The 12,019-nt window shown below is 44.6% G+C and overlaps 1 protein-coding gene across 5 annotated transcripts in view; it reads right to left on the bottom strand.

Annotated features, from left to right (window-relative positions):
- The window catches only part of ankrd27 (ankyrin repeat domain 27 (VPS9 domain)), a 34,655-nt gene that overhangs the window by 8,031 nt on the left and 14,605 nt on the right, over nt 1–12,019 (bottom strand). For 3 of the 5 annotated variants that reach the window (XM_041938876.1, XM_041938878.1, XM_041938877.1), the window contains exons 10-24: nt 11,039–11,160; nt 10,402–10,480; nt 9,764–9,896; nt 9,585–9,677; nt 5,763–5,884; nt 5,207–5,289; nt 5,003–5,118; nt 4,295–4,387; nt 3,539–3,736; nt 3,190–3,315; nt 1,530–1,589; nt 1,029–1,145; nt 690–734; nt 478–594; nt 207–401 (exon numbers count right to left, since the gene is read on the bottom strand). In XM_041938876.1, the coding sequence (XP_041794810.1) occupies nt 207–401; nt 478–594; nt 690–734; nt 1,029–1,145; nt 1,530–1,589; nt 3,190–3,315; nt 3,539–3,736; nt 4,295–4,387; nt 5,003–5,118; nt 5,207–5,289; nt 5,763–5,884; nt 9,585–9,677; nt 9,764–9,896; nt 10,402–10,480; nt 11,039–11,160 (1,699 nt within the window). The remainder of the gene's footprint in view (nt 1–206; nt 402–477; nt 595–689; nt 735–1,028; nt 1,146–1,529; nt 1,590–3,189; nt 3,316–3,538; nt 3,737–4,294; nt 4,388–5,002; nt 5,119–5,206; nt 5,290–5,762; nt 5,885–9,584; nt 9,678–9,763; nt 9,897–10,401; nt 10,481–11,038; nt 11,161–12,019) is intronic. The other 2 variants (XM_041938879.1, XM_041938880.1) reach the window with 1 other exon arrangement.

Genomic DNA, 12,019 nt, shown 5'->3' with positions numbered 1-12,019 from the left:
CCCCTCTTTCTCTGGTTTGACTTACCTTCCTATGTGAAACGGAAAACTCAGAGTTTCCCTCATTTCAGGGTTAACATACTCAGAGTTTTCAGTAAACCTGCTTTGTGAAACGGACCTCTGCAGCCACACGGCCCTTTGTGGACTCGGTTTGACATACGTGATCTATGTGGACGCCTTCTGTCCTGTTTGCACCAGTTCCCTCCTACCTGGATGTGGCTGTTTTGGCTGGCCAGATGAAGGGGCGTGGCGCTCTGGTTGGTGCGTGCGTTGACGTTGGCTCCGTGGCGGATCAGCAGAGTGGTCAGCGCGGAGCGGCCGTGCAGGGCGGCGACATGGAGCGGCGTGAAACCGTGAACATTGCAGCTGTTAACGCCCAGAGCTCCGGCCTGCAGGACAGAAAGCTGCGACACACACGGACGACACGGATCAGACGAATGTCCGGCAAACACGTCATCTCACAGTTTGTTCGAGTCAGACCTTCTGAGTGGGAGCGCAGCGTGGACACTGACACAGCGGGTGGCAGAGCAGAGCCTTAGACTGAAGCTCTCCCTCATCCTCCTCTTCCTCATCCATCCACTCCAACAGGTAACGCACCTGAACACACAGTCAGATGAAAAGTACTCCGATGAATCGGTCTGCCTCTACAGAAGAGGAAGTGTGACTGCTTCCTGTCTGAACTCTGTTCTCACCATCTCCACATCGCCGTCTGCCACGGCACGCAGCAGCTTCTCCACCTGTCAGTCAAACACACAGCATCAGTCGCCATGGAAACAGCAGCTAGTATCAAACGCACAGAAAAACTACAGAGGTCAGCATTTCTTAATATTCCAACTGCTACTACACTGAATACTACTTCAGTTATTACTACTGCTGTTACTGCTACAGGCTAAAAGCTAACTCTATTGTTTATATACTAGTTTCTGAGTGTAATTTCACTTCAGTTTAAATGTTTCGTTGATTTGAATGGGGGGGGGGGTCTCCTGGGGTCATTTCGAAGTGTTTCCTGCAGGATCCCGTTGTTCTGGTACCTCTCTGTGTCGGACCCTTTCTCCCTCCGGTTTGGCCTCGGAGCCCAGAGAGGAGGTGCTGGAGACGGAGGAGCGACGGCTGCTGCAGTCTGAAGCTTGAGGGGAGGGGCTGGGAGACTGGGGGAGGAGGAGACAGAAATGTATGAATATGGAATTTTGACTGAGGCTCGACACGTAACTGCAGATTCTGTATAAATACTCCAAAATGACATTATGTTTGATACTGAGGAGCAAACGGACCTGCCTGCAGGTGAGACCTCTTTTAACGAGAGTGGCTAAAATATGAGGAATTACTGAACACACCTCTGGCCACTAGAAGAAAACTTAATCTCCAGGGAGACATTTGATCACAGACAGCTGAGTAAAGATTGGTCAGAATTTCTGCTGCTGATCTAAACTTCAGTTAATCCTCAGTGGTTCATACTCATCAGGACGCTGTGACCTCCGAGCCTTCAGCATTATGGGCTGTCAGACAGAGACACGAGAGTAAACGAGACTCACGTCGACTCCGCTGCCGCTGCGCTGCCGGCTGCTCTGCGTCGACTGCAACAACCCCAGGATCTATACAGCCATAAAACACACGTATCAGCAGGCAGGCGATGCTGGACCAACATGTTTCAGCATCTGTTCTGATTATTTCGGCTGATCTGGGGTCAGGTTCTCTGCAGGACGAATCCTGCCTCCGTCGGCTCTGTTCCCACGTGACTCAGCACCGCCGACAACAAGACTTCAAAGCAACTGAAGGTATCGAGAAATGAAGTGCAGCCAAAATAAAAACTATTACAATCATGTCACTTAAGTACAGTACTCATTAAATACTCAGTTACTTTCCACCACTGTAAATAACATAAAAGTCTAAAGAGCATTTATAGGTATCATTCATGAAAAGAGTGTGTGTGTGTGTGTGTGTGTGTGTGTGGTTTGATTACATTTGATTGACAGCAGCCAAACAACCGTCATCACATTCTGATTGTAATATTGCTAAATCCTGATTGATGTATTAACATCACCTTTTTCCAGCTGAGCCCCGCCCACCTTGAACCATTGACAACATCTCAGAAAACAGGAACACCCACTCAGGGCAATGCTTTTCTGATGGCAGAGCAACACAACAAAGAGGTCGAGGTGTTGAATTCCTCAGATCTCAATCTGACGGAGCCTCTGCGGGACGTGCCGGAACAAGTCCGACCCACGCAGGCCCCACCTCACAACTTACAGGACTTCCTACAGGAAGGGTCTGCCGCTAACGACACCACAGGACACCTTCAGAGGGAGCTGGAGCTGTTGCGGAGGGCCGAGGGAGACCGGCACGAGGCGGCTGGTTTTAACGTTGTGGCTGATTGCTGTGTGTTTTCAGGACCTTCAACGCTCAACTTTCTAACATCTCTGCATCGCGCCCATCACTGTTTTGCTTGCTTGTTTTATTTATTTTGGCTTCTCAATCTCTACAGCAGGGGTCACCAACCTTTTTGAAACTAAGAGCTACTTCAAGGGCACTGAGTAATGCAAAGGGCTACACTTTGATAATACACTTCTGAAATAACAAAGTTACACAGTGTACCTTTAATTTTATATTATTATTAATGATATTCTATGTGAAGACACTGATCGCTGATGATCCATCACAATAGTTATTCAGAAAGATTAAACAAGGTAGAAGACAGATACATTTCAATATGCAATATCCAATAGTTTCATTTTCAAATGATCACTTCATGTGACGTGTACTGAAGTGTCTCTCCACGTTGTGCCGCTCAGCCGTCGCCACAGTCGCACCGCAAATGAGACACACGCAGTTTTCTTTCACGTTAGTAAAAAAGAACTCTTCCTCCCATTCACTGTGAAAATGAGAAGTTTTCTTCCTTTTTTCTGCTGTTTTTGTGGGTAGAAAACGCGTTCGTCTCCTCATCTTCGCAGCGCTCACGAGCTCATCTCAGCAAAGCTGGTTTGTCGTGCGCACTAGACTGACCTCCGACCCAGACTACGTCAGAGTTCGTATATTAAACTTTTTTTATGATATACATTTTTTTTTACGTTTTTATGTATTCGTTTTTAAATTTACATCACTGTAAATGTAATTCAAAAAGAATAGCAACACAATTAGATAAAAATTTTAGACAGAGCTAATTCGTGATTAGTGCTGTTTTTAGAACTGACTTACGGGCGACTGATGTGGATGCTGCAGGCGGCCTGGTGCCCGGGGGCACCGGGTTGGTGACCCCTGCTCTACAGGATGACACTCTTCATTATACCGTGGTCTGAAGGGAAATTCGTAAACGGCCAGAATCTGCACAGCACAAGAAGTTCAGCTCACGATTCATCATTGAATCAGAAAAGCAAAAAACCAACCAGTGTTAGAACAGCAACCTGCTGAACCTGTTTCTGGAGCTCAAACAGCCAAACCTGCATGTGGCTTCCTGCTGCAGCTCAACGCTGAGCAGTTTGACAGGATTCACATATCTGACACCTTTTTCAGACCCAGGTCGTCCCTGTTAGTGTGTGTCGCTGACCTTGGAGTTGAGCGCGCACTGCAGCGGCGAGTCTTTGTTCTTGTTGAGGACGGCAGCGCTCGCTCCGTTCTCCAGCAGCACCTGGATGATTCCCTCGTAGCCCCAGCGGGCCGCCATGTGCAGCGCCGTGTCGCCTTTGTCGTTCTGCAGGTCCAGACGGCACGTTTGGACGTCGTAGTAGACCAGAGCCTTCACACACTGACACACAACATGAGCGCCATGACAGCCCAGAAACCTTCTGGAATTATTCATTTACATATCCATTACACTTTGAATTACTTGATGAATTTCTCCCAAATTAAAAAAAAAAATGAAGCAAGTTAAAAAATGATGTCAGAAACAGTTAAAACCCAAATGGTGAAAAAAATAAAAGAAATCTGCAACAAGCAAATATTTTGCAGATTTGTCATCGACTAATGCGGCGCTTCAAACCTCCCTGAGGCAGGAATATAATGAAAAGTTCAACTTTTGTTTATTTTCTGTGAAATATGGTTTACGGCTTCTAAAAAGTGACTGATCTGCTCACAATTTACAGTCAGACAACACATGTAAACATTGATTTGTATTAAGAGGTTAACAGAAAAAAAGGTTGGAAAACACTGGACTAAAATAATAATAATAATAATAATAATAATAGTAATAATAATAATAATAATAATAATAATAATAATAATAATAATAATAGCAATAATAATAATAATAATATTTCAGGGCCTGAAAAGTTGTTTGTAATAAAGACATCCATGTTTGACATACGTCCTCGTGTCCGTACATGCAGGCCAGATGCAGCGCCGTGTTGCCGTTATTGTCCTGAGCGTCCGTGTTGGCCTTGTAGTGAAGCAGCAGCAGCTAGAGGACAGAAAACACATTGATGATTAAGTTTAATGTATGATATTAGTATTATAGAGTATTATTGTCTTTGTTTACTATGATTGTAATCTTAAGTAATTTGTAAATATATGTATTCATCTTTTTTATGTGACTTTTAAACCTGCAGTGGACACTAAGAACACAACATTGATATATCATCATCTTTACAGTTGAACTGATTTATTTCCACATCCAGCAGCTCCAGACTAACATGACTGATGTGGAGTCGTGGCCGTGTCACCTGATGAACGTCAGTCCAGTATTCTCTCTGTTTTAGCTCTGTGTTTGGTCTCCTCCAGCTCTTTAGCTGCTAAATGCTGCTCTATGCTCACCAGCCGGCTGTCGGCTGTTTACGGCTCAGCAGGAAGTGATCAGAGGCTTCTTCCAGCTTCTTCTCTGAACCAGAAAGGGTCCACCAGATAAACTATGAGCTGAAAGTCACTGTGAGCTGCAGGAGGTTCATCACCACCACAGACACTTTTCACACTGTCATTCTATAAAAATATGACAAACATATTAATGACGGCTGGCGTCAGAGTATTTCCCTGATTCTTTCACATAGACCAACACGGTGGTGCAGGAGTGTGTTTTCACCGTGACGCCCTGGTACCCCCGCTGACAGGCCAGGTGCAGCGGTGTGAGGGTGTGGTAGTCTGTGGCGTTGACCGGCGCTCCTTTAACCACCAGCAGGTCGATCAGCTGGGACTGACCTGCAGCGTGCACACACACACATTTTTCACATGTAAATTAGACTCATCATTAAAGCAGGTCATGTTTTCTGTGTAAACAGCTGCTCACCACAGATGGCAGCGACATGCAGCGGAGTGTAACCTCGGTCGTCTCTGGAAAACGGCGTGACGATGGACGGGTCGTTCAGCCGCCTGCAGCAGGAAGCCAACAACCAAAGTTACCTTTTCTGTGTGTGTGTGTGAATTTTTTAAGTTTCTCACTTTTCACTTTTCAGCAGAGTGAGGACAATATTGTAAAGGGACATTTGAGGGACTTGGTTTTAAGGGTTGGGTTAGAATTCGGGGTCAGGTTTGGTAAAATGCTTTATGTCAATGTGCGACCTAACAAAGATAGATGTACGTGTGTGTGTGTGTGTGTGTGTGTGTGTGTGTGTGAGAGTGTGTGTGTGTGTGTGAGTGTAAAGTGGGAAGTGAAACAGCAAACAGCTTTTTGTTCCTCAGTCACAGCTGTGATGCAACAGAAAATGAAGAAAAGGGAAGACAGGAGGTCAATCGTCCCATTTCCAGTAAAATACCTGAACATTATAAGCAGCTTCATTTATCAATTTTATTCCTCTGTGTGTGTGTGTGTGTGTGTGTGTGTGTGTGTGTGTGCGTGTGCTGACCCGGATAGCTGGAGGTCACAGAGGTCACAGGAGCAGAGGGGATGACACATCCTGACGTCATCGTTGCTCTCGTCTTCACTCAGCAGACGCTCCACCTCCACTTCATTTCCATTCGCTATGTGCTACAAAACACACACACAAATACACTCATTCATCTGTTTCCATTGAGACTCCTGCAACAAGGTGATGTGACATCCCACACATAATGTCCCAATGCTAATGCAATAAGACGGCATGTTAAACTGTAGTATTACTAGTTAGCATTTTGTAGTGACACATCACTAGCATGTTAATTAGCCAGCAGCAGAATGTCCAGCATGTGGAGGGCATTGGAGGAACATCAACCTCAACATTTGTCAGGACTTCAGGACTTCTGATTTGGTAAACTGGTGACTGGTGAAACAGCTCTATTTTGAGAAACGTGAAGTTAGCGGCACCAGCACCACAGTCAAAAGCAGACCATTTGCAATTACACCAATCGGAGGTCACTAAAATTAACGTGGAGTCGGTGTGTGCGTATGCAAAAACAATGCCGGACTCCATAGCTTTCTCTGGACCCCCGCCAAATCTGACCAGTGATGACATGTTCAGCCGCATGCCGTCATCCAACCGCTTGCTGTCGAGGTGGGTTTCATTGTTAACTGGCAGACTTTCTGGGGAAGTCCTGGTCTGATTAGGAGAGACGGCATCCATCCCACCTTGGACGGAGCAGCTCTCATCTCTAGAAATCTGGCCGAATTTATTAGTGGACCAAACCCGTGACAACCCAGAGTCGAGTCCAGGAGGCAGAACTGCAGTCCTATACGCCTTTCTGCGCTTCCATTAGAGCAGTTACCCACCCAATACTCCACAGAGACTGTGTCTGCCCCCCAACCACACAAACCAACTAAATCTAAAACAAACAGGGGGGGAGTTATATGTGAAAAATAAAAATTAACACCAGCAACACAACAGTTCAGATCAGATCTCTGTGCTCTAAAGCTGTTTTAATAAATGAGTTAATATCAGATCATAGTATTGATTTATTTTGTCTGACTCAGGCTTGTACAAAATTCAGAATTTAATTGAATTGAGAATGACCCCCAAATTCAAATTCAATTCTTGGATTCAATATGAATTTGATCCAACATGGCGGTGCGTGCACACGCAGCGGCTTCTCTCTCCCTCTCATTGTGACAGAGTTTTTGTGTTTTTCGTGTTTTTCGTCGTGCGACTCACAGTGTTTTTGTTTGTCTTCGTCACGTCCGTTTTTATTTAGATTGTACAGTTTTTTATGTATCTCTTTTAATATATGTCCTGTCACAAAAGGTTGAAGAGTAACGCAATTTCGATTCTCTGTTTGTCCTGTACACACTGCAGAATTGACAATAAAGCTGACTTTGACTTTTTTTGAAATTCAAAACAGGAAGTGACATTGCAATTCAAATTCAAATTGCAGGAAGTAGAATTGGATTCCGTGAAATTCAAAGAGATTCATGATAATGAAAGTAAACAAAGATTCTGTTTAAACTTATATGAGTACAGTATGTATTTAATATCTGCAGTATCTACAGTATATTCATATAGGGCCTTACCTTCTGTCCACAGCACGGTTTTGTATATTTTTAACAGAAAATGGCCCCATTTGTACCACAATTTGTCACTACAAATATATACTCAATAAAACTGATCCTTAAAACTGCACACATTGAAATGGAGCAAAGACTTCATTTCCCAGAATGCTTTACTCTATCCTAGTCTTCAAAATGGTTGTCCAAACATTTTGGACGTTTTGTTTTGGGTAGAATGATGTGTACTACTTGTTGTGTACTTTTTAGTTTTCTGATTACAGCAACATGTGACCTCACATGAGCTCCCAGCTGACCTGAGTGCCTCATGTTTGGCAGAGGGTACCAACCCCAAAACCAAAACCGTTTCCCAAACTTTGCTCTACTTGCTTGCAAATATCCGGCCACACCTGCTTCCTCTGCACCTGATGAGAGGATATTTAGTGTTGGTGGACAGATGTTCCGACCAGAGCGACGCCGCCTCAATGATAAAACGTTTGAAGAGCTGATGATCATTAAAGGTAACACTGTTACCCCGTGAAGTCACTAAAACAATTACTGCATTCACCACAACTCTTTGATTACTTTAAAATGAAAATATTGTTTTTTAATATAAGTATGTTTGCTTAATAATAGTATCTGTATTGCATTTATTGTGTTTCAGATATAATTATTCCAATATGGAAGAAAAACACATGCTAAGTATCACATTTCATCGATATGTGGTTAGAATGAATTTCTCTGAATGGCAATGAATTTAAAATTCCACTTCCTGTAATTCCAATCCACATCCTCTGGGGGAGGGGCCAATTCAAATTCAATTCAAATTCACTTCCTGAATGGAATTGAATTTTGAAATTGTGAATTTTGTACAAGCCTGGTCTGACTGAAACCTGGCTGTCTCATGATGGGTATGTTAGCCTGAATGAAGCTACTCTGCTGAGTCATACTAACACTGATGTTCCTCGAGGCAGCGGCAGAGGAGCTGGAGCTGCAGCCATTTTTTACTTTTCAATTTACAATTCTAACTCATTTGAAAGCCTTGTTCTTAGTCTTTCAAACCGAACCTGGAAAACATCACAGGCAGTTTTATTGGTCATAGTGTACCCTCCTCCTGGTCCTTATTCTGAATTTATATCTGAATTATCAGAGTTTTTATCAGGGTTAGTCCTTCAAACAGACAAAATAATTATTATAGCAGACGTTAAACGATGATAATGAACCTTAGTACTGCATTTTCCTCATTATTAGACTCAGCTGCTTCAGTCAGAGTGTTCATGGACCTACTCACTGTTTTAACCACACTCTCCACCTTGTTCTGACCCTATTACCTGTTACCCCAGTAGAACATTGCGATCCCAGAATGCAGGCTTACTGGTGGTTCCTAAAGTCTCTAAAACCAGAATGGGAGCCAGAGCCTTTAGTTATCAAGCTCCTCTCCTGTGGAACCATCTTCCAGCTATTGTCTGGGAGGCAGACACCCCCTCTACATTTGAGAGCAGGATTAAAACTTTCCTCTTTGATAAAGGTCACAGTTAGGGCCGGCTCAGGCTTGCCTTGGACCGGAGCCTAGCTATGCTGCCATAGGATTAGACTGTCGGGGGTCTTCCAATGACACCCAAACCTATGTTCTCCTCTCCCTCCCCCTCTCCATCTGTATGCGTTCCTGTCCGACCAAGACATGTTCCTGACTCGGCTTCTTCCCCGGAGTCTTTGTGCTTTCTCGTCTCGCAGGTCAGAATGGAGAGAGTCTGAACCTGGACTACTGAGTTCACCTGCCAGACATCCACTGAAACCTTTATTGTTATTATCTATGCTAACATTATTATTAGATCATCAGTGCCATACTATGTTCATATTCTATCTGCTATTAATATGTTAATACATCACATACAGAAATATATCACACAGGCATAAACCATACCATAGGTACTTAATATATCTGTAAATCTATTACAGCTGTCAATCAAAACTGTGATTTCTGTCCAACCCCGAACCTCTCTCCCTCTCTCCCTCTCTCCCTCCCAACCGCTCAAAGCAGATGGTCGCCCACCCCTGATCCAGGTTCTGCTCGAGGTTCCTCCTCCTAAACGGAGGTTTTTCCTCGCCACAGTCGCCAGGTGCTTGCTCATGCTCATGTCTCTGTAGATTAAGAGTTTGGTCTGTACCTGCTCTAAATGTAAAGTGTCCTGAGATGACTTTGGTTGTGATCTGGTGCTGTATGAATAAAATTGAATTGAATTGAAAGCAGAGCGGTTCAGTTTCCTGAGCTCACCTCAAACAGACAGTCGATGGGCGTGGCAGCGCTCTGAGACAGCAGACTCATCCTCTCTTTGAACAACACCTTGTCGTTCAGCTCACCTGAGCCCTGAGGGGAAACAAGGACGACCTTCATGCCATTAAACGCCGCAGAGAAATTAGATTTCTGTTGCCGGGTAAATGCGTGTGACTCACAGTGTGCGTGTCCTGCAGCTTTCCCAGGTTGATGTACTCCACCGCAGCCTCGAAGGTACTCAGACAGTAGCTGAGTTCATCTTTACTGGAGTGGCTGAAGCAGAAGTTTCTGATGTAGCTCAGGTTGGCCATCCTGAGGACAAACAAACAGCTCAATGATGAACTAACTACTCATCTGATGTCTGTCCAATCATCTCACTCTGAACCACAATGTTGCTCATTCCAGTCGGTGGTCTTCATCCTCAGGGGATCAGGGGACAATCTGTCCAATAGTCGTTGAGTTATTTCAGTTTGAATCAAAGCGGTGTATCGACCGCTCCAGATGAGCGTGAATAACTCGAGCTATTTAAGTCCTACTGATCCAATGACTTCTTCTAGCTGAACCAGCAGATTCACATCTGTGGCTAATTTTCTATTTTATCTGTTCAATGGATTTAATTTTGGCTCAGACATTCAGGATGAAGTGTAATGACTCTGCTGATGGCTGACATTCCCATCAGCCTCAGATGCACTTTGTGTTTCGTGTTGCAGCTCCTAGCAGGGCTGCAGACTCTCGGTCAGTTTCTTTCAGTTTCCCTCCACATCACTGATGACTCTTCTAAGGTCAAAGGTCACAGTGAATCTCCCTCCGTGCTCACCAGTTGGGGATTTCCGTCTTCACCAGCAGATAGAGGATGACGGACAGCAGGTCGTCGGCACACACAGCCTCTATACTGACTGCAGAGGGAGACACAAACTCTGTGAGACACTCAAACAGACGCACGACGTCCCGAGAGCGCCGGACAATCGTCCTCTGTCCAAACCCAGCGACCACATCGACAAACATTAATTATGAGTGGACGACGCGGCTCGCAGACTGACAGCAGGCTGACAGAGCAGCGACTGTCCTGTGTGCTGATCTGATTACAGCTCAGAGATCATGAGGAGTTCAGTCCGACAGCCGAGAGGAGCCACCGCCTGATCACCCTCACACAGAGAGGACAACAATACTGGTCGCACCTCCTCTCTGAAGAGGTGGGTGTGAGGAAAAGGCCTTCATCGACTTAAACACACACACCACACACCACACACACACCACACACACACACCACACACCACACACCACACACCACACACCACACACCACACACACACACACACACACACACACACACACACACACACTGCACTAATAACAGAAGATGAAATAGAAATGAAGAGAAGCAGAGGGGGGGTCACATTCATTAGCAGAACGTCATGAGATTATTATTGTGATCCTTAGACATGGGTGCATACCGCTGCGTCTGGGGGTCTGGGTGGCCATCAGGGCGACTCTGCGCAGGCACAGCAGTTTGAGGAGGGGGGAGGTGTGCTGGTTGAGCTGACTCAGCTCTCGCTTTGCCCGGGACAGGTTCATACTGCAGAAACACAGCAGGAGCAGCAGGTTACAGGCTCATATTCAGAAAGGTTCTCACAGCTAGCAGAGCAGACTGAGGTCACAACAACTGAACCATCTCCATGACGACCGTATAAACTCGGTCTGCTGGAGAAACAAGTCAAATTAGTGATCAAGAAATTCAAGCTGAACAATAAAGAGAGTCTAGTTTTCATTATGACAAAATAAAACCTGTGTTTGTGAACTGATGTGTCTTTGAGACGTTCAGGGACAGATCAGCTGTTTATGAACATTAATTTTATGAATCAATTTCAGGTCTCTTGTATTTCACATTGCAGCTGAACATTTTCCAAATAAATCAAGTTGCTAGATCGATACAGTACCTTTCCTTCAGCCAGCAGCTTCAACTGATTTACTTTGATCTGTTTTTCAGCGGAACATCAGGTGAGATGAGCAGCTGCTAGTAAAGCACCTGCTAATTACTCGTTTTTAGAAATGCTATACAAATAACCATTATTATAATCACCAATCACACAAGATGTTTGGAGTTAATCTTCATTGCATAACATGAGACACGGCCCACAGTCTAGTATTAAATATTACGATTACACAGAACTGAGAATTTACTACAAAATGTGGTCAAAACTAAGAGCCAATCAGCTCTTACTTTGACATTTCCCATCATGCTCCGGGTCCTGCAGTCATCAGGTTATCGTCACCCACATGATGTCAGAACAAATCAGGATCACGTCTCAGATCTAATCAGCGTTCTCTCATCACATGGTCATTCTCATGCAACAAGTTTCAAAGTCTTTCTCTGGTGGTGCATTTAAGGTCACTCTGAAATCTGAGATTTAAGAGACAGTTGCAATCCTTTAAAA

Source organism: Chelmon rostratus, chromosome 6 (genome assembly GCF_017976325.1).
Source record: "Chelmon rostratus isolate fCheRos1 chromosome 6, fCheRos1.pri, whole genome shotgun sequence".
Classification (NCBI taxonomy): Eukaryota; Metazoa; Chordata; class Actinopteri; order Chaetodontiformes; family Chaetodontidae; genus Chelmon; species Chelmon rostratus.
The sequence above is the reverse complement of the archived record's forward strand: the minus strand, read 5'-3'. Positions and strand labels throughout refer to the sequence as shown.